Consider the following 18,506-nt stretch of genomic DNA (forward strand, 5'->3'; position numbering starts at 1 on the left):
TGGGAGCCGTCCGGGGCGGGGCGGCCCGGGGCGCGGGCCCAACGGCCAACGCGGCCGCGCGGGAACTCGCGCGCCAGGCCCCGCCCGCGGTTTGAACCTGAGGCCCCGCCCCCGCCCCCGACCAATCAGCGGGTGGGGTGGCCGGCACCACGGAGACCCTTTGTGGGCGCTGCGCGGCCCCGCCCTCGCCCCGCCCCCGCCCCGCCCCTCCCGGCAGCCCCTCCCTTGGCGGCGGCGGCGCGGGCGGCGCGGGCGGCGCGGACGCTGGCGGCCAGGTAAGCGTGCCGGCGTTCCCCGGGCCTTTGTGCGGCTGCTGGGCCTCGCGAGGATGCGGTCGTAGGCGGGGACCCTAGACGCCTGGAGGGGTCCTTGGGGGGCTGTCCCGGACGGGAGACCCGGGAGGCTGAGGGGGACCCCGGGGGCTCCCGAGGCGTCGGGCTCGGGGGGAACCTGGGGGCCGGGGGCGCGTCGGAGGAGGGGCGCGGCCGTGGGAGACCTACGTCCCCCGCCCGTTCTCCCGCCGAGTGACCGGCTGCCTGGGGCTCCCTTGCTGCTGCCGCAGCCTGAACTTGGGCTGTCCCGCTCCATTTCAGTCCACAGGAACGTCCCCTTGGTTTTAACTTAACTGGGGAGTCTTTTAAGGAGGAGAAACCCGTAAGGTGGGTCAGTCGGGCTCTCCGCGGAGAATCCCCCACTCTGTCTTCTTGCCTTGGACTTGGAAGGGGCCAGTGCACGCCCTCCTCCCCCCAGCTCCCACGATGACCCTCCGGGAAGACCTGTAGAGACCCTGACCCTGTTTTTAGCCCTGACCACAGCGCCCCGAAGCCGCTGCCCCTCTGTCACCCATCTGTCCATCCTGCTGTGCCTCTTCCACCCGCCATCCACCCGCCTATCCATTCACCCTTTTATCTCCCCACCCATCCATTTCTAGGTTTCCTTCCTAATCTGCATTTCTTGTAGAATGAGCAGTGGGTGATAGGTGTTCGCAGTGGAACCCTTGAATTTCATCATAGATCTTTTTAGCAGGACTAGGGTTTTGCAATACTGTCCTGCCTTCCAGAAATGGCCCAGGCCAAGGCTCCTTTCTCTGGAACCCCCGGAGTCAGGGCTGCCTCCCTGCAGCGGGCTGTGTGCCTGTGAGTGTTCAGTTTGAGTTCCTTTCCTTTGTGTCTCAGCTTTAATTGCTTTGAAAAGGAACACCAAGGATGTTTTGCAATGGTTTCTCTCCCCTGTACGGCAGGAGACCCAGCTTCTCTATAAGCTAGTCAGGGGAGTGATGCCAGCCTTGGGTGGCCTGAAGCCACACTCGTCTGCTTCCCCGCAGCCTGGCCTCAGCTGCCCTGTCCAGTGGACACTGACGTCAGGGAGGGGAGCAGGGCGTGGGGAGAGGAGGGCTCCAAGACCTTGTGTCCACTGGGCTGCCTGAGCCGCCCCGTCCTGCCTCGGTCGCCCGGCTAGGAAAAGTACCAGACGCGCTTTCAGAGGCAAGTGCGCCGCTCTACGTTTTCAAAAGCTGATTGTCCCCAAAGCAGGATAACCAGGAAGAGCATCCGCCAGGTAACTGCCGGAGAGGCTGTGGTCCAAATAGCGGGTTTCCCTCAGCTGGAAACTCGCCCTGTTTCCTCTCCGGGGGCCCTGTGTGGCTTGCACAGGACGACCTCATGGAGTTAACAGTTCTGTTGAAATGAGCCAGGAAAGATACTGTCCTCTTACAAAGTTGAATATTGTATGAACTTCCTACATACAGTTGCTCTTTATTTTCAAGTTTCACCATGTTTTATAATTAAAATTGAAATTCAGAATGAAAAAAACAGTTATGACTTTCTTTTGAGAGAGAGAGGATGGCAGGTTTTATCTTGGGAAAAGGCTGAAGTTTCCCTCAAGCTTGCTATTAGAAGATATTACGAGGCAGAGAAAGCTTGTGTACTTTATTCCCAAGTAATGAAAGTTACTTGAGGGAGTTCCCTGGCAGTCAGGTGGTTAAGACTCTGTGCTTTCACTGCCAGGGGCCCGGGTTCAAGCCCTGGTGGGGAACTGAGATCCCACAGGTCGCCTGATGCTGCCTCCCCCCCCCCACAAAAAAAGATAGTTGCAATCGACTTTTTAGTGCTAGCTTATGAAAACTCCAGACAGGCAGTAGTGGAGGGTGACCCCACCACACCAGCTCAGAGGCAGCATTCTCAAGACTTTGTCTGGCCTGCTGCATCTTTGGTGAGTATTTCAAAGCCAGTCTGATAGTGGGACAGCACTGAGAACGTCGATGTTGATTTGCTGTAAATACCTGAAGCTCACATGAGCGAGTGCTTGCCCGGAGCTGAGGGCCATGCTACCATCTGTTTCTGGCCCCCCTCTTCTGATTCAGGGATCTGCATCTCCCACCGGCTCTCGACTGGGGCCACAGGGTGAGCTGCTTGGGGATGGGGACCTGGCTGTGCCTGCCGGGGTGCCCCAGCGGGCAGGCAGGGCACCCCCCGGCCCACCGCCACCTGGAACTCGCGGCCTGTCCGTCCCTGTTCGTTCCCCTCTGGCGGAGCGCTGGTCTGGAGGAGGCCTGCGGGCAGTGCTGTAGGGTGGGGATGGGGTCGGCTCTGGCAGGTGGCTGCCCGGGGAGGTTGGGGGGGTTTCGAGTGGCACACGCTAACCCTGAGGACTGGGGCCTCGGGGTTTAACCAGCTCCATGGCGAGACCTTCTTGCCGATTGCAGAGGTGGGTAATGCCCCACACTGTTTTGCTCGGCACTCACCGGTGAGTCAGGCTCTGCAGTTAGGACAGCCTGGGAGGCTGGGGCCTTGTGTCACTCTGTGGTAGGAGTTCAGTGCCTTCTGACCACAGTCTGGGCTGAGAAGGGGCTCCGCTAGGCCGGCCGGGGGTCCGCGTCCCCTCCTCTGCCCTGGGCATCTCTCAGGTCCCTCAGAACCATCCTCTGTTCAGATTTGGTCCCAAACACAGATGTCTGAGGAGGGGACCCTCACAGGCCACCTTCTGGGGTCACCCTGGTGCCACCCTCTGACACAGCCTCCGGGGGGTGGGGCACCATCCGAGGGCCGCTCCCTTCCGTCGTTGTAAGTCTGCCAACGTCTTCCTGGGTTGAGCGTAACACAAATTAACAGTCGCTTAGGCTTTGGAGTGTTTGAAAGGAGTAATTTAGGCCAGCTCTGTCATGGCACGCCCATCGGGGTGCTCGGCAGCAGCAGCTGGTGATTTAGGTTTCTCCTGGTGGCCGCCCCATCGCCTTGTTTATGCACTTTAGTCTCTAATGAAGGTATAATTTAGTGCAGTCAAACAAACAGACGTTGTCAAGTTCAGTGAATTCCAACGAGTGCCTCCTCTCTGCCCCCTGCTCCCGCCATCCCAGGGAATTCCTGCCACTCCCACCTCCTTGGTGGCAACAGCTCGGGCTCCGCTCCTCTTCTGCAGGTTCATATGCGCGGAGAGCGCGGTCCTTGCGATTCTGTTCTTGCCTTGTTACTCAGCGGGTGCTTTCCGTCCGCCGTGGCATATCCTTGCGTCTGTCTGCGGAGCTTTGTTCCTGCATAGTACCCTGTCCTCGGGTGCAGCACACTTCACCCATTCACTAGCTCACTTGGAACCTTACGGAACATTCCATCCACTGGTGGGGCGGTGTGGGGGGGGCGGTGTCTGGCTGCTGCAGGGACCGTCAGTGAGGCACGGAGACTCAGCAGCCACTGTGATGGCAGCATGGGAGAGATGGCGGAGGGGGCAGGGGCTCTCCTTCCTGAGGGCAGCTTGGCAGGATCCCAGCTGCTCCTCCTGAGATGCGCTGAGTCAGTGCTGGAGCTGATGGTGCCTCATCTGCCCCCCCGGAAGGCCGGGGACATGGAGCCCTGGAGAGACCAGCAGGACCATCGGGGTGTTGTATGTTGTGACAAACACGTGGCTGTCAGAAGTGGCGGTAAAGTGCCAAGTAACAGGGAAGGCGTAATGAGCATGGAAAGGAGGGCGTCCCGAGACGCGGGTGCGCCCGGGAGAACGTGCTCTGGAAACGCCAGGAAGACGGCCTGACGACTGGCTGCCAAGCGTCTTTGTCCTGTGCTTCGGCTTCTCCCCCCGTTACCCACGGGGACCGCGGACGTGAACCAGGCCCCACGCGGTGAGCGCAGTGCTGTCTTCCAAGCCGCCACAGCGCTGCCACCAACACCACCGGGCTGGGCAGGGACGAGGGCAGCAGAGGCGTGGGAGTGCTTCCTAGTGGGGGGCCTCAGGGGCCTGGGAGGGGCTGGGGGCCGGATGACTGACCAGCGTGCTGGCCGGGAGCATGTCCTGCGCAGCTTTCTCCAGCTGGTCCTCCGTGGGAAGTGAGACCAAAACCCAGGAAGCCGTGGGTTATTGACAGAGCCTGGGCTGGGCTGAGGAGGGCGTCCTGGGCTGTCTGATAGAAATCAGAGGTCCCGCGTGTCTGGGGTGGTGGGAGTGGGCTGCGTCCTGGCCTGCTTCCCGTGGTGGCGGCTGGGTGTCCTGGGCGGATCGGGTATCATAGCTGTGTGTTCAGTCTCAGCAAACAGTCAGAAGGCTGCCCTCTGGGCTTCTTTCCTGGTGGTGCCGCCCCAGGTCCTAAGCACACCCTGAATTCAATGCCTGGAGTGGGGGGCTCCCCCGGGTCATGAGTTCAAGGGCTGGACGTTCTGAGGACCCCTCGAGGAAAGGGCAGGTGGTATCTGAGGTGCCCCGTGAAGCCTCCCGGCTGTGGTCTCGGGCCCACCCCCCTGGCTCACGTGGCTGCTGACCTGCTCTAGACCCGAGCCACCTGGGGCCTGAGGGAGGGTGGCCCGACTTGCTCTGTTGGTGAAGTTGAACTTAATCATGTTATTTGAGGGAGTTTTGTTTACGCTCTAAATTACCTTTTTGTTTTCTGTTCACGCTGTGCAGCTTGCAGGTGTTAGTTCCCCAGCCAGGGATGGGATCTGGGCCCTCAGCAGTGGGAGCGGAGAGTCCTAAGCCCTGGACGCGCACCAGGAAATCCCCTGGGCCCGAGGTTAAGTCAGTGGTCGTGCAGAGTCAGGATTTGAGATGAGGTGGAAAGACGCTTGAGGTGATTCATCTGCTGCAGAGAGCGGAGCCCTTGAAGCGCGAGTGTTTCTCCGGAACGCAGGGTGTCTCTATCGTGTGATGTGATTTATATTAACTCTCATCGTGCTTGGAAATCTTAAGCCTGTGACTTCTATACAAGTAACGGGGGAAGAAAGACTGTAAAAGTTGGATTTGTAGCCAAGACAAAACACTTGAATCCTTTATTACTGGAAGTCACTGAGATACTTTTCCTGGGTTCTGGTGGTGAGCCGAAGCCATTGATGCGCAGGCCTGTGCAGGCTCCTGTGATGGGCTTGGCTTCTGCATCGTCCCGACGAGTTAGACCTGTTTGCTGTTCTGGGGAAATGAATCTTGTGAAGGATGCGCTGTGGTCACTTCGTTTTTGTGGGGTTTTTTGGCTACGCTGGGTCTTTGCTGCAGCAGTCGGGATCTTCGATCTTCATTGTGGCATGTGAGATCTTTTAGTCAAGGCACGCGGGGTCTAGTTCCCTGACTGGGGATCACACCCGGGCCCCCTGCACGCGGAGCTCAGAGTCAGCCACTGGACCACCAGGGAAGTTGTGGTTGCTTAGTTTTTGCCCTTTCTGTTGGAGTGGTTGCAGGTCCACAGGAAGCTGTAGAGAAGTGTCCTGGAGGGGCATCCTTGCCCCTGCCCCCCGGTGTCCGCGTCCGCGCGCGGTGCCTGGCCTGGCAGCCCCTGCAGGAAACAAGGAAACTAGCCTCTGAGCAGCCTCGGCGCTGGTGGGGTCGTGCGTGCGTGCGTGTGCCTGAGTGCCATGTGCCCGCGTGTGGTTCTGAGCAGTCGGGGCTCATGCAGCACCTCCAAGGTCCCTACGTGAGCTGTCCTGCCCCAGGGAGCCCCCTCTGAGTGGTAGGATCCTTATGGAGGGGGCCGGCCTTGGGCCGCCTTCTGAGACAGGCTTTCTCGTGCCACGTGACCCCCTCGATGCCCGTCCGAGTCCCCGCCGCTGGGCAGTCCTGCCCTGCCTGGTGGCATCTGAGCGGCAGCCCCCGCTCCCTGAAGGGCTTGCTCCCCAGCTCAGGGCTGTTGTGAGTGGAGCCGCTGCGAAGATTCCTGTGTGTGTTTTCACATGAACATTGGCTTTCATTTCTCTGGGATAAGTGCCCAAGAAGTCCCGTACTTTTTAAAAAGGTCTTTAAATGTTAAATACACAGGAGGTGAGAGCTGTGATATTGAAAGGAGACTCGGAGGACAGGGGACCTTTCTGCTTAAGGGTGGGGCTGGCGGGCACGGGCCGCTTTAACTCGAGATGGATAACTCAAGTGGATTCCTTGAAATAAAAATGTTGAGTTACCTTATGCACTTGAGGGAGGGTTTGTATGTTACAGCTTCACTTTGTTCTTGGAAGGAGGGGACCCCACAGAGGGCTTGTGGGGAAACACGGGCCAAGGCCCTTCCTGCTCCACCTTTAACGTCCCCTGGGGTCTCCTGACTTAGAGCCTGTTAGAAGGGCAGCTTCCTTGTATTTCTGCCTCTGAGAGCAGAGGTGCGGCAGGTTGGCTGTGTCCAGGTGAGGCCCAAGAACCAGCATTTTCATCCAGTGGTGCTGGTGTAGCGTCCACTCGGAGCGGTGCCTCCCTGGTGGCTGTAGACCGCTCCAGCCCCTGGTGGGGACCCCGCCCCAGCCCTGGGCCTTCCAGACGCCAAGGAGGGGCGGGTGCAGTGCAGCAGGTCCGCTCTGTCCGCGTCCCACACCCCCCGCTGCTGGCACGGGTCACCCCCGAGGTCGAGGCCGAGGCCCGGCAGAATTTGCAGGATCCCTGCAGCGGGCTCAGCAGCATCTGTCTTGTCTCCGCAGGGCACCATGTTCGCTCGGGGGCTGAAGAGGAAGTGCTTGGAGGACGAGGCGGCCGCTGACAGCCTGCCGCGCCAGTCGCTCCTGGACATGTCGCTGGTCAAGCTCCAGCTGTGCCACATGCTGGCGGAGTCCAACCTGTGCCGCTCGGTCCTCATTGCCAACACCGTCCGGCAGGTCCAGGCAGAGATGGCCCAGGATGGGAGCTGGCGCCGGCCCGTGCCCCAGACCTCGGGGCGGGCGCCGCGTGACCGCCTGGTGTCCACGGAGATTCTGTGCCGCTCCGCTCAGGCGGGGCCTGCCCCAGCCCCCGACCCCGCAGACCTGGCCTCTGCACTGCAGGCGGCCCCGGCAGCACAGGCTCCTGGGGCCACTCCGGGAGGCCCCTGGGACAGGGCCGGCCCCGGAGAGAGCCGAGGAGGCTTCCCCAGGTCGCTCGATCGGGTGTTTGAGACGCTGGAGAGCCACGGCCCCGGCGCCGTGGAGGAGCTGTTTTCCGACGTGGACGGCTCCTACTACGACCTGGACGCCGTGCTGACGGGCATGGTGGGCAGTGCCAAGTCGGGCCCGGAGAGTCTGGAGACCTTCGCCTCTGTGGCCGCCCCACCTCCCGGCGCCGGCTGCAAGGTGGACCTGGGCGAGCTGGACCACGTGGTGGAGATCCTAGTGGAGACCTGAGCCGCGGCCTCGCGGTGCGTCTGTGCGGCTCACGGAAACAGCCGGCGTGCGAGGCTGTGGGTGCCGGCGGGGGGCCAGCTCTCCGTGATCGGGACAGCCCTGCGGAGCAGCGTCCGGCAGCTTTCCCGCGGGCGGGTCGTCGTCGCCCTGGGTCCTGACCCGTGTCCTGTGACAGCCCCCCTAGAGGATGCCAGCCGCATCCAGCCTCATCCAACTTCAGATGGGTGAATTTCCTAAAATTAAGTTTTGTATGTTTGAGGCAATATTTTGTTTTAAGATACGTTTTTTAACTTTTTATACTTTGATCACTTTAGATTTTTTTAGCTATTTTCTTAAAAGTATATTTTTTCTATAAACATGGTCTGCTGCTACATTAGAAACTTTTACAACCTAAACAGTTGCAGTTGGTGTGTTTCGTTTTTTTAAGGTTCAACGAACACTGTTCTTTTTACAACAAGCATCACTGCCCTGAGTCTGCAGTATCCACGCATCGTGATTTCCATTCTGGACTCGGGTGTGAGCCTTGCCCATACGCCCTGCTGCGGTCCTAGCGAGGTCAGGGTCAGAGGCCTTGCACGTGATGCCTTTACAAGATCTGCCGTGTGACCACGTGAGGCCTTGAACAGATCTGCTGTGTGACCACGTGTCTGTCAGACTGCAGTGTGGGTTCTGAAGGGTTTTTTCACCAGATCTGCTGTGTGACCACGTGAGGCCTTTACCAGATCTGCTGTGTGACCACGTGAGGCCTTTACCAGATCTGCTGTGTGACCACGTGTCTGTCAGACTGCAGTGTGGGTTCTGAAGGGTTTTATTTATGCCTGTTTATGTTAAGTGTCTTCGGGGCTGAAGGTCGGGTGCACTCTGCCTGGAGACCACTCATACCCGAGGTCTCGGGTGATGCCTCCGAGGGTCTGCGTCTGGAACCCCTCCTGCACAGGCTCCTCCTACAGTTGCCACCCTCCAACACCCCCGCCTGGCCGGCTGCTGACCCCGTGCACTCGGCCCACACATGCGGAGGCCGCTGTGAGCCGACGTGTTTGGGGAGGGCGTCTGCACCACTGGGTCGGAGGGTGTTCACATATGCTCCGTTAAGCTGGTGCTGGGACAGAATCTTAAGCCTGAACTTAAGTCCAGGACTGAAGGAGTCTGGACATGTGTCATTACCATGGCTCCTCCGTCTTGAGGGTCGTTGACGGTGGGCTGGGCTGTGTGTCCTGTGCCCGGGGCACCCAGACCACCCACAACTTTTAGATCTTTATCACTTGTTTACAAGTAAGTCTACTCACTCCCCACTCCACCCCACATTTCCCATTTCTCGTGCTTTTTCTTCCTTTTCCAGCCCTTAGCCAAGAAGAGTTGTTTTCTTAGTATCAGTGGTTACACCTCATTTTATTAAAAAATTATCTAACAGAGTGGAGTGTGTTGTCCGTTACCTGCCGGACGGCATCCTTGGGTGGACCTCCTGCGTCGCTCAGCTCAGCCAGCTGATCCAGCGGGGCCTGTGGGGCGAGCATGGGCGTCACGTGGGCGTGTTGGCGGGTGGGCAGTGGGCCGTCTCATTCCCAGGCCTGTGGGGCTTGGAGGCAGTTCTCCCACCCCGGCTTCTGCGGCAGACGGCAGGTGGGGACAGCACCCCGGGGTTGAGGTCGGGAAGCTGCGGGTGAGACGCGGGCTGTGGCTCCTGACGTCCGAGGGGTGCCCCGTCCAGATTCTGAAAGTATCTGCTTGTGGAAAGTAGCTGATGTGGACATCTGTGAGCAGCACGCTAACGCGGCGCTCCGTGTCTTCAGAACACGGGCTCTGTGCGGGGCAGCTGCAGTGTTTCTCCGGCAGCCTCCGCAGTGACTTGGGCTTTGGCTCTAGGCTCCCTGTCTGCGGATGCGGCTGAGCCCCCAGTCTCCTTTCTGCTCCTGCCAGCGGCCCACTCGCATTTCAGGAGCCTGCTCAGGGTGCTGATGGCCCAGTCGTCTTGGGAAGGGTGAGATGGGGCCCGCCTGGACACTGATTACCCTGGAAGTGTCAGCTTCCCCAGGGAGGAACAGTGGTCAGTTGCTGACGATGGATTTGGATGGAGGTGCAGGATTAGGGGGTGGAGCTTTAAGTTCCCGTGTGCATGCAGTCACCTGTTCGTAAACTCTGCAAAAAAGGCGTGTTGGCTGTAGTCCTAAGGCTTCTGCCTTCACCCCACCACCTCGTGACCCTCTCCCCCCCAGGCTAGGCTGGTTCTGGGCTCCAGATAAGGAGGCTGGGTTTTCGGGGAGAGATTCCCAGTGCATGTCTGCAGCTGCGTCTGAGCACAGCTGAGCTCTGCCAGCTCCTCAACGGGAAGGACGTGGAATTGGCCTGCTTTTGCCCGAGTGCCCAAGGTCCTGGGATTGCATGGTGGGGGGCAGTGGGGTTCTGTGGACGGAGGACGGACGCGGTGGCCAGCTGTGGAGAGATTCCGGAGGGGCCCAGCCCTGACGGCAGTTCACATGTCTTGACCAATGGCTAGTCTTTAATGTTGAAAGAAGTGTCTGAACCGTCCATAGTAAGCATACACTGAGTTACCTTTAAGGACAGTAAGTGATACGAGACTCATCACATGAGAAGGTGACTCAGAAGTTCATAGGGAGCGCAGGGTAAAGTGTTGAGGTGGCAAGCAGTGATTAGTCTCAGTTCCTTTTCTTATGTTTGTGAATTTCACAGCAAGCACCGATCCCCTTGCTCCCCTCAGGTTTTGACGCTGTGTTCCATTGTCATCTGGTTTTGGAATAAACACTATCACGTGTCCTCCTGGCTGTCACTTCCTCCCCCACGTGGCTGGCTCCTAGGCTGGCAGGCTCCAACACTGGGTCCACGGGCACCTCCTGGCCTCTGTCTGTGTGGTCACTCTGCACACTTTGTCCAGTGTGGAGGCGTCAAGGAAGCCAGGCTCCACCTCACACGACGGCCGAGGTCTCTGCAGGGCTGTGTGTCCGAACCCAGCTCCGTGAGGCTGACGGAGACTTGGCAGAAACCGCAGACTGCTGGACAGAGCAAATTTCTGAGTTCTCCCCACTTCTGAGAGCGGCTTTATGCTCAGTCCGGGGGGGGGGTCTTGCAGTCCTCCTTATGCCTGGGCTGGAGGAGGGGGGTCCAGGCCTGCCCCCCGCTGGGGCTGCTTGGCACCGGGCTCGCTGGCCCGGTGTGGAGCGGGAAGTCCCTTCACTCGCCGCTGGGGTGACAAGAGCGGCCATGGGCCTCTTCCACTGCCTAGGTATTCTTTATAACCAGAACCCTGTTTATTTCTATTTATTTTCAAATTTGGGGAAAGAAATGGCAACCCGTTCCAGTATTCTTGCCTGGAAAATTCCGTGGACAGAGGAGCCTGGTAGGCTACATATAGCCCATGGGGTCACAAAGAGTCAGACACGACTGAGCGACTAACGCCTTCCCTTTCATTTTTAAAGTTTTTATAGCGGCTTTATTTAAGCCACGGCTTGTTATCTGATTGGGCTTGTTCTGGTCCAGGTGAGAGCGCTGGCCGCCTACACCCTGTACCTCTGAAGTGGGTGGACATGAGGGTGCAGAATCAGGGCCGGACTGGACGTCTGATTAGATGGGGAGTGAGGGGGCCCCAGGCTCTGGTGAAGGGGCAGAGCAGGGCGCGGGGAACAGAGTTCAGAGTCGGGACGCCTGTGAGGAGCTGTCAGAGCTAGCTGGACCCTGGGCCAGTGGAGCAGGGAGGGCTGCTGTGAGGATGGGAACACAGCAGCATCTGAGTTTGAATCTGGGTGTGAAGCAGGAGGCAGATGGGCCCCCTAGGGTAAAGTGATCGGAGACTCATTCCCTGTGGACAGGAACGCCCAGACAAGAATACCTGGGCAACTAAGGGAGGAGGCTGGGCCCCACCCAAACCACACGCTGCTTATTCTCCCGTCCAGGAGACCTCCCCGACCACACGTGCAGAGAAGGCTCCTTGGAGGCCAAACGGGAGTCACGTCAAGGGATGTTCTACCCAGATGCCCTTTTGGTAAAATCCACCTTGGCTGAGATGCGTGCGTGCACACAGGAGGATCCTGAGATACAGGGGAAGTGGGCTGGGAGCCAGGCACGCCAAGGTGACTGGCTGAAGGAAGCTGGAAGAGATGCCCCACAGGAGTCACGAGCTGCCACAAGGGGGCAGCCCCAGGGCTGTGCCTCTGAGCTGCCCTGCCCCTGCCCGTCCACGTCGGGCACTTTCTTTTCCCTCTTCGTAGATGCTTCACTTGCTTCACTGCTTCCATCTTTGTGGGAACTCTTTTCTGTAAAGCCGGGGGCCGGGCCCTTGTTACTGACCACTGTCTAGTGACCAGGATCTGGTGCTCTCACCAGCGGGACCCAGCCTCCGTCTCTGGGAGCCCAGGACCCGCTGCAGGCCGCGGGCACCGAGATTGGGGGGGGGGGCAGGACGGCACATGTTATGTTGTGAAGTCTTTAACCAAAGGTCGGGACGTGATGGCACAGCCCAGGCCATCTCTGCTGGTGGGGCCCTGGGAGACCCCACGTGGACAGTCCCCTCCCTGTGATGGAAGTGGCATGGCAGAAAGCTGTTTTCAGATTCCCAGCTTCTGGCTGGAAAGGAGAAGCAGATGTCTCAAACACACAGCCCCCCAGAATCAGTCACCCCTAAGTCTAAGCCTCAGGTGTACCGGCAGGCGGTCTGTGGAGTGGCTGAGGACACTGCTGTGCGGTGACAGCCCCCCGTCTCCCATGCGGTGTGTGACGAGTGACCCCCACTGGGCCTCTGTTGGGCTCTGACACCCACATCCACGGAGCTGGCGTCTGAGGCCGCCCCGGCTGTGGTCTCCCCACCTCGAGAGTGGCCCTGGGGGGACAGCGACGCTGGGGTCCTGCTGGCCCCGCTGGCCTTCCCTCCCTAGGCCTCCCCGAGGGCAGGTGGGGCTGCCACTTAGGGTCCAGCACGGGTCCCCACAGAGCCGGCGATTTAGCAAGAACACAGCTTGTCCAGGCTGTTTCATTTAATAAAATTTTACAAAAGTCAGTGCTGACTGCTGGGCTCTTTCGTCGGAGGGGTCTCTTCCTTAGCTGATGACAGACCACTTGCCCCCTGGCAGGCAGGTGTGGCTGCTGCAGGGATGACGCTTGCTCTGGGGAAACGGCGCCCCTACCCCCGCCGCGCGCCCAGCTGCGTGGACACCCGGGCCGGGGGCCAGTGTAGCAGCACACGCAGGACCTTTCAGGGCCCCGACGGCTGCTCCCAGTGGCAGTCCCAGCCGCGTGCCAGGCCAGCCTGGGGTCCCGGGCAGTGTGCTTCAGGCACAGGGCCTGGGGTCTCACAGGCGCCCCCAGGGGCCCCCAGAGCCACCTTCCTTCTCCCCCACCAGGCTGGGGCGGGGGTCCTGGGGACCCGGGTGCACCCTTCCTGGCGGCTGACCCTGCTGAGGGATGCACCCCCTCATCAGAGTGTCCGCCCTGATGTGGACCACCTCCACAAAACAGTTCTGGTTTCTAGTACCAAATCAGACTGGGGAGACACGGTACTAGTACCAAATCAGACTGGGGAGACACGGTAAAATCCCACATTTTACACGAAAGTTCTCCCACTTTAGCAAATGTCACTATTAAACAATGTCAGTTTTAGGTTACGAGGACTGAAAACCTTCTTCCTTGGAATTGTGATGTAATGCCCATTTCCGTGTACAGGGGTCTTCAGGAAGAGGCTGTAGGTGATCAGGCTGCCCTGTCCACCACCTGTCGTCCCTGAGAGCTGCCAAGAGAGGAGGGGCCGGTCAGGGCAGGCACGCGTGCCCTCTGGGACACCCCGGCCCCTGGCACCTGGCTGGTCATCTCGTGGCCTCCCACACGCTGTCAACACGAAGGCGCTCTGGACGAAGCCGCAGCTTCCCCTGGAGCGGACGGGCCGGGCCGGGTCGGGCCAGCGCACGAGGGCAGCTCTGGCCTGGCCGGGTCGGCCTCCTGGTCCTCCTACCACCCAGCCGCAGCCCCTGGACATTCCTGTCGGGCCACTGGCGTGCTCCGGCCCCCATTGGGGCTGCCAGGAGAGGGGGGCTGCTGGGGACACTTAGGTCTTGCTGCTCTAAGACAGCCCAGCCACGTGCCTCTGGAAGGTTCCACCTCCTGCCCCGTGATGTTTCCGCAGAGCAGAGAGCGGGCCCACGGGCTGGACTGCCACACCCTCCTCCGCCTGTGGGCTCCCTCCACTCAGGCCCCTCCCCACATGACCCCCTCTCAGCCCCTGTGTGTCAGGCCTTCTCCCTGGGGGCAGCATGCCCACCTCCTGGCCAGCGCGGGGTGGGGATCGGGGGGTGGACGGGCCCCTCCAGGTGGAGCTCAGGGCTCCGGAGGAGATGGGCTGGTCAGGGCGTTCCCCGTTCCTGGAGAGGCTTTTCCGTGTGAGGGGCTGCGGGATGGAGCCCCTTCCTCCTACCTGGGCCCCGCCGTGCAGTGGGGAGGAGCTGCCACCCAGACCCCGCGGCGCCCCCGGACTCTTGGAGCCGCAGGTGAAGCAGCGAAGCGCCTGGAGCGCAGGCGTCCGGCACTCACCTTGGTCTGGATCAGGGCCCTGCAGCGCTGCAGGCGGAAGCCCTGCTCTTCGGGTTCGTGGAGGCCAGGCTCGCCCAGAGTGCGGCCAGGGCTTCCCGAGAGGCTCTGAGAAAGCAAACCAGAGTCAGCCAGAGGGACGGAAGTTTAGAGGGTCTTCTCCTCCCAGCTTCCCTTTCCACCTGGGCCTCCGGCACATCTCCCTGTAAAATGGCAACGTGGCTCCAATCTGGGCTCCGCTGGGGCCCGCCCTCTGCGCACCCCGGCCCAGCGGTCCCCCCCACACCGAGCCCCACAATGTCCCTCCTGAGGAGCCACACCGGCCAGGTGGCCCGAGGAAGCCACGGCCGGCCGCTGGTGTGCCCTGCCCCCGCCACAGCCCCTCGCGGGCCCTGTGGTGCGCTGCACAGCGCGGCTGGCAAAGACGTTGTGCGGTGCAGCCGGCCCCCGGGAGCCCCTCTCTACCCAGGTCAGCCCACCTGAGCAGCGTCTACTCCAAGAACAGGAAGGAAGTTTTCCCAGCTGCGGGACTCGCTCCAGACGCATTGGGAGATCGTCGTGGTCCCGGTGTCGTGAAGAGCCCTCCAGAGTTTTCTAGATTCAGAACTGGAAAAGAGCTGCCTTAATTACAGAGCAACCTGGAAGGCCTTCAGAAGGGAGGCACAGACGGCATTTGACCCTCCAGCATTTTGAAAGCAGGGCCCTGGCTTCTGTTCCTCTGTTCATTTATTCAACGTCGCCCAGCACCGCTCCCTCCTCCCGGCTTTGTTTCCACAGAGCTCAGCCCTGGCCTGAGCGACCAATTTCACCACCGCATGTCTCCTCCTAGGGTAGAAGCTCCAGGGGGCTAGATACTCTGCTCTCTTGCTCCCTGACGATCTCAGGGCCTGGAACCATGACAGGTGCCAGAGAGATGCCACAGACGGAGAAGCAGATGCCAGAGTGCGTGCTGGGGCCCCGCCCGGTTGACTGGCCCGGCCTCTGGGAGGGAAGGCCTCCGGGAGGGAGGGCACAGCTGGTCCCCAAACAGCTCCAAGGCGACAGACGTTCCCAGTGCTGAACTGCTTCCAGGCCACCCCTCCATGTCTCCACAGCGCCGAGCCGGGCCAGGTCCTGGCACCAGGCCCACCTGTGCGTACAGGTGCCCCAGCCTCATGCCCGCTGCCTGCGGGCCTGGACCACAACTTGGGGAAGCGGTGTGCCCTGGGCGCACTTCAGCCCTCGTCCCAGGCTTCTGCTGGTGGTGGAGAGTGTGCTGGGCAGGCTGGCTCAGATCCCTGCCGGGGCCCAGGGGGCCCTGCCCACAGCGCTGTCTCCAGTGTCAGCCTATGAGGCAGGCTTAGGTCCCAGAGGAGCTGGCTCCCACCCACCTCTACCGCCCCTCTGGGACCTGGGCCCACCTCACCGTTCACTTGAGATAGTATGGTTTTACGCTAAGGCTGTCTGACGAAATGGCCATGGGCAGACAAGTGCCTCTGTGATCTGTGATCCCAGGGACTTGGCCCTGGGGGTGGCAGCCCTGCGCTGGACTGAGAACCTCTCCAGGAACCGGGGGGGGGGGGGTGTCACTCACTCCCATCCCCCAGGAGCCCCCAAGCCCACCACGCCGGCCCCCTGGGCCCTCCAGAACCACAGCACTCCCACCCAGACCCAAGGAGCCGGCCCTCCCCAGACCCTCGGGACCGGCTGGAGGGGCCCGAGGCGGCGCTGGACAGGGCTGTTCAAGAGGAGGGGCGGCACCCGTGCCAGCCGCCCTGCGACCCCCCAGGTGGCAGGACCTCGGGAGGGTCAGTGTCCTCCACAGAGGTCGACGCAGAAGACCCTACGACCCCAAGACCACCAGCTCAGCCTGTCGGACGACCCGTGGGTACCGATTTAAGTTCATTACCACAGTTTATGCACAGATTCAAGGCCAGATTTTTCTTCATTCCTTGTTTCTAAGAAGTGGTCAAAGGTGGAGATACCCTCAGTTGCCTGGGGGACTGGTACTTCTTGAAAAGCAGACCTGAAAACATCCTCACAGCTGACAATGGGCTGACAAAGAAAAACACAGCGAAGTTAGGAGACGCACACACATCAGGTCACCTTATTCCAAACACATAATTTTGGTACAAATGAAATTTGTGAATGATTATATATCGTTGCTGCTCCTGAAACATGACACATTTGTTCCTAAGAACCGCTGACTGTGACTTGTGCTGTGGAAACTGAGGTGTGTGGGGGAAACTGTGATCACGGCACAGCCACCAACTTCATCAGAGACACACGGAGAAAAGACAGGCACGCTGTGAAATGTGAGCGCTGTTCCGCGCGTGAATTGGTTGAGAAATCCGTCCCTGCGGCAATAAAAATGGCACTTCCCGGAAGAGAGGTTTGCAGGTTGTGAGAAGCGTGAAGTACTGGAAGGTGAGTTGTCTGAGGTCGCGGGTTGGGTGGGGGAGCCCCCAGGGGCGGGGGATGTGTGTGGCAGACCGAGGTGGCTGGGAGAGGTGGTGTGTGTGTGGTGTGTATTCATGTGGGCCTCAGCTCAGCAGGTGTGGTTTTCTGCATTCGCCCCATCTTTCCAGCAAAGTTCACATTATGCTCAAACTGTTCCCCGGTACAGTAACTGCACTGGAAGACCGTCCTTCTTCAAAACAAGCGTTAGAGCAGAGCTGACTGAACGGGGAGTGGGTCTCGTCAGAGGTCCAGGGAAACACTGCCGGGTTCAAAAGAAAACGGTCCACCTTAGAACCAGCGGACCTTTTCCTCTCCTCCCTTCTCAGGTTTGCTGTTGGCGTTAGGGGTGAACCACGAGGGAAGAGAAGGCAGAGAGAGAGGAGGGTGAGAGACAGTCACAGTGAAGGGAAACGCTGGTGGTCAGGGCAGGACCGGGGGGACGAGGGGCGCGTCCTGGGCTCTCCAGGCCGCCTCCAGCGCCCGGTCACTACACACAGTGACACTTGACTCCGGCAAGGTTTCTAAGTAAGGAGATTACAGACTCAAACAACATGCTCTTCCCCCACGTGCCCAGAACTGGGCCCAGGAAATTACAGCCCAGTTGATGGAGAGTGGGCAGATGGGAAGGTGGAGGGAACAGAAAGGGGGAGGGGGCCAGGATGAAGGCCCAGAGACAAGTGGACCCCCTCCCTGACCAGTCCACCACAGGGTAGGAAACACTTCTTGTGCAACGTGGCCAAGACTTTAGAAATACCTCAGAAGGGGTGATGACGCCGGTTGCTGTCACTCCAGGTCCACCCTGGTGAGGCTGGCTAGAGCCATGCTCCTTTGGGGCAGAAGTGGTTCTCCATGGCTGAGGTTCTGCAGGCCTCTCCCGGAGCTCAAAGGACTGAGAGAATTGTTCAGAGCTGGCTGAGGATTCTCGAAAGCCTTCAAACTCCCCCCAGGCGCCGCTGTGTTCCCCTGGGTCTGGACCCCTGGCGGTGCTGGCAGACAAGCCCTCGAAGCTGCCCCCAGAGATCCTGGCTTCCCCTTCCAGCGGGGGAAGGACAGAGAGGGGCCTGACCCACTCCACAGCGTCACCGCTCTGCCTCCCAGGTGCAGCGCTGTCTTTAGAACCCTGGCGGAGGGAAACCCCGCCTGCTTGCTCCGGGAGGTCACTCAGAAAGGCGCACAGAGGGAGTCCCTGGCTAGGTGCAGCCCCCAGCTCCCGCTGGTCTTGCATGTTGGTGCCCCAGGCCCGCCTAGATGCGATGTGAAGACGCTCAGGAGACATCCATACTGCTGTGCAGGAGCAGCCCCGAGTGGACAGCGCCGGAGGGGGTCACCTGCTTGCCCACGGCCCAGCAGCTGCCCCCACGGCTTCCTCAGGAGTACAGATGGCCTGGTGTGAGTCCACTGTCGCGGTGGAACGGACACAGACTGCCTGGTCACCCAAGAAAAGTGACCGGAGCCGCTGCCCGGTTTCCTCCTCCGCGCGCCTGGGCGACCGGTCCAGCACAGGGGCGTGTCCTAGAGACCAGACAGGTCCTGGGGGTCAGCACGGCCTGGCAGAGTGTGCGAGCTGCGGGGTCCTGCCTCGGTTGCTGAGGGCAAGGGTCTGCGAGGCGCAGTCTGGCAGAGTAGGGGAGGGTCGGGGCGCCCGCGGGAGGGCAGTGCCCAGGGGGCCCCGAGAGTTGGGCCGGGGGCTCGGGTAGTTCCCTCTCCAGGCGGGCGGAGATCCGAGGCGGCCGCTGAGGACCCCGATCGGTCCTGGCCTAGGGCTTCTGAGGGGCGGACTCAGGGCGCGCTGGAGCCCCGACTATCCGCCCCGGCCCGCACCCACCTCGGCTGCCTCGCTGCCTCCGCCCGCCTCCGCTCGCCGGCGCAGCAGGGATGCCGGGTGTCCCTTGGCTGGCGCCTGCCCGTTGCCCGGCAACGACGCGCGCCAGTCCCGCTTCCGGCGTCTGCCGCCCTGACGTCAGCGCGCCGGCGCCGCGCAGGGCGTGGCAACGCCAG

The 18,506-nt window shown here is 60.7% G+C and overlaps 2 protein-coding genes across 7 annotated transcripts; one reads left to right on the top strand and one right to left on the bottom strand.

Moving 5' to 3' along the window:
• Positions 1-236: 236 nt before the first annotated feature.
• CDCA4 (cell division cycle associated 4) lies at positions 237-8,956 on the top strand. 4 transcript variants are annotated; one of them, XM_081551222.1, is made up of 3 exons: positions 237-275; positions 6,870-7,558; positions 7,972-8,956. In XM_081551222.1, the coding sequence occupies exon 2, from the start codon at positions 6,876-6,878 to the stop codon at positions 7,542-7,544; it is 669 nt and encodes a 222-aa protein (XP_081407348.1). In that variant the 5' UTR covers positions 237-275; positions 6,870-6,875; the 3' UTR covers positions 7,545-7,558; positions 7,972-8,956. The 4 variants fall into 4 exon arrangements, with proteins under 4 accessions (XP_081407348.1, XP_081407346.1, XP_081407345.1 ...); XM_081551221.1 differs by lacking the exon at positions 237-275 and adding exons at positions 1,024-1,136; positions 1,241-1,557 and having other exon boundaries at positions 6,870-8,956; XM_081551220.1 differs by having other exon boundaries at positions 237-1,557; positions 6,870-8,956.
• Positions 8,957-12,511: 3,555 nt separating this feature from the next.
• CLBA1 (clathrin binding box of aftiphilin containing 1) lies at positions 12,512-18,421 on the bottom strand. Of its 3 annotated transcripts, none has more exons than XM_081551216.1 (6): positions 18,334-18,421; positions 17,263-18,020; positions 15,958-16,103; positions 14,549-14,675; positions 14,073-14,177; positions 12,512-13,275 (listed from the first exon to the last, which is right to left on the bottom strand). In XM_081551216.1, exons 2-6 carry the CDS (start codon positions 17,782-17,784, stop codon positions 13,114-13,116), a joined length of 1,062 nt encoding a protein of 353 aa, XP_081407342.1. In that variant the 5' UTR covers positions 17,785-18,020; positions 18,334-18,421; the 3' UTR covers positions 12,512-13,113. The 3 variants fall into 3 exon arrangements, with proteins under 3 accessions (XP_081407342.1, XP_081407344.1, XP_081407343.1); XM_081551218.1 differs by having other exon boundaries at positions 14,073-14,272; XM_081551217.1 differs by having other exon boundaries at positions 17,263-18,421.
• Between the last annotated feature and the right edge of the window lie 85 nt (positions 18,422-18,506).

This window comes from Giraffa tippelskirchi, chromosome 12 (assembly GCF_054371585.1).
Source record: "Giraffa tippelskirchi isolate mGirTip1 chromosome 12, T2T-mGirTip1v1.2.pri, whole genome shotgun sequence".
Taxonomy (NCBI): domain Eukaryota; kingdom Metazoa; phylum Chordata; class Mammalia; order Artiodactyla; family Giraffidae; genus Giraffa; species Giraffa tippelskirchi.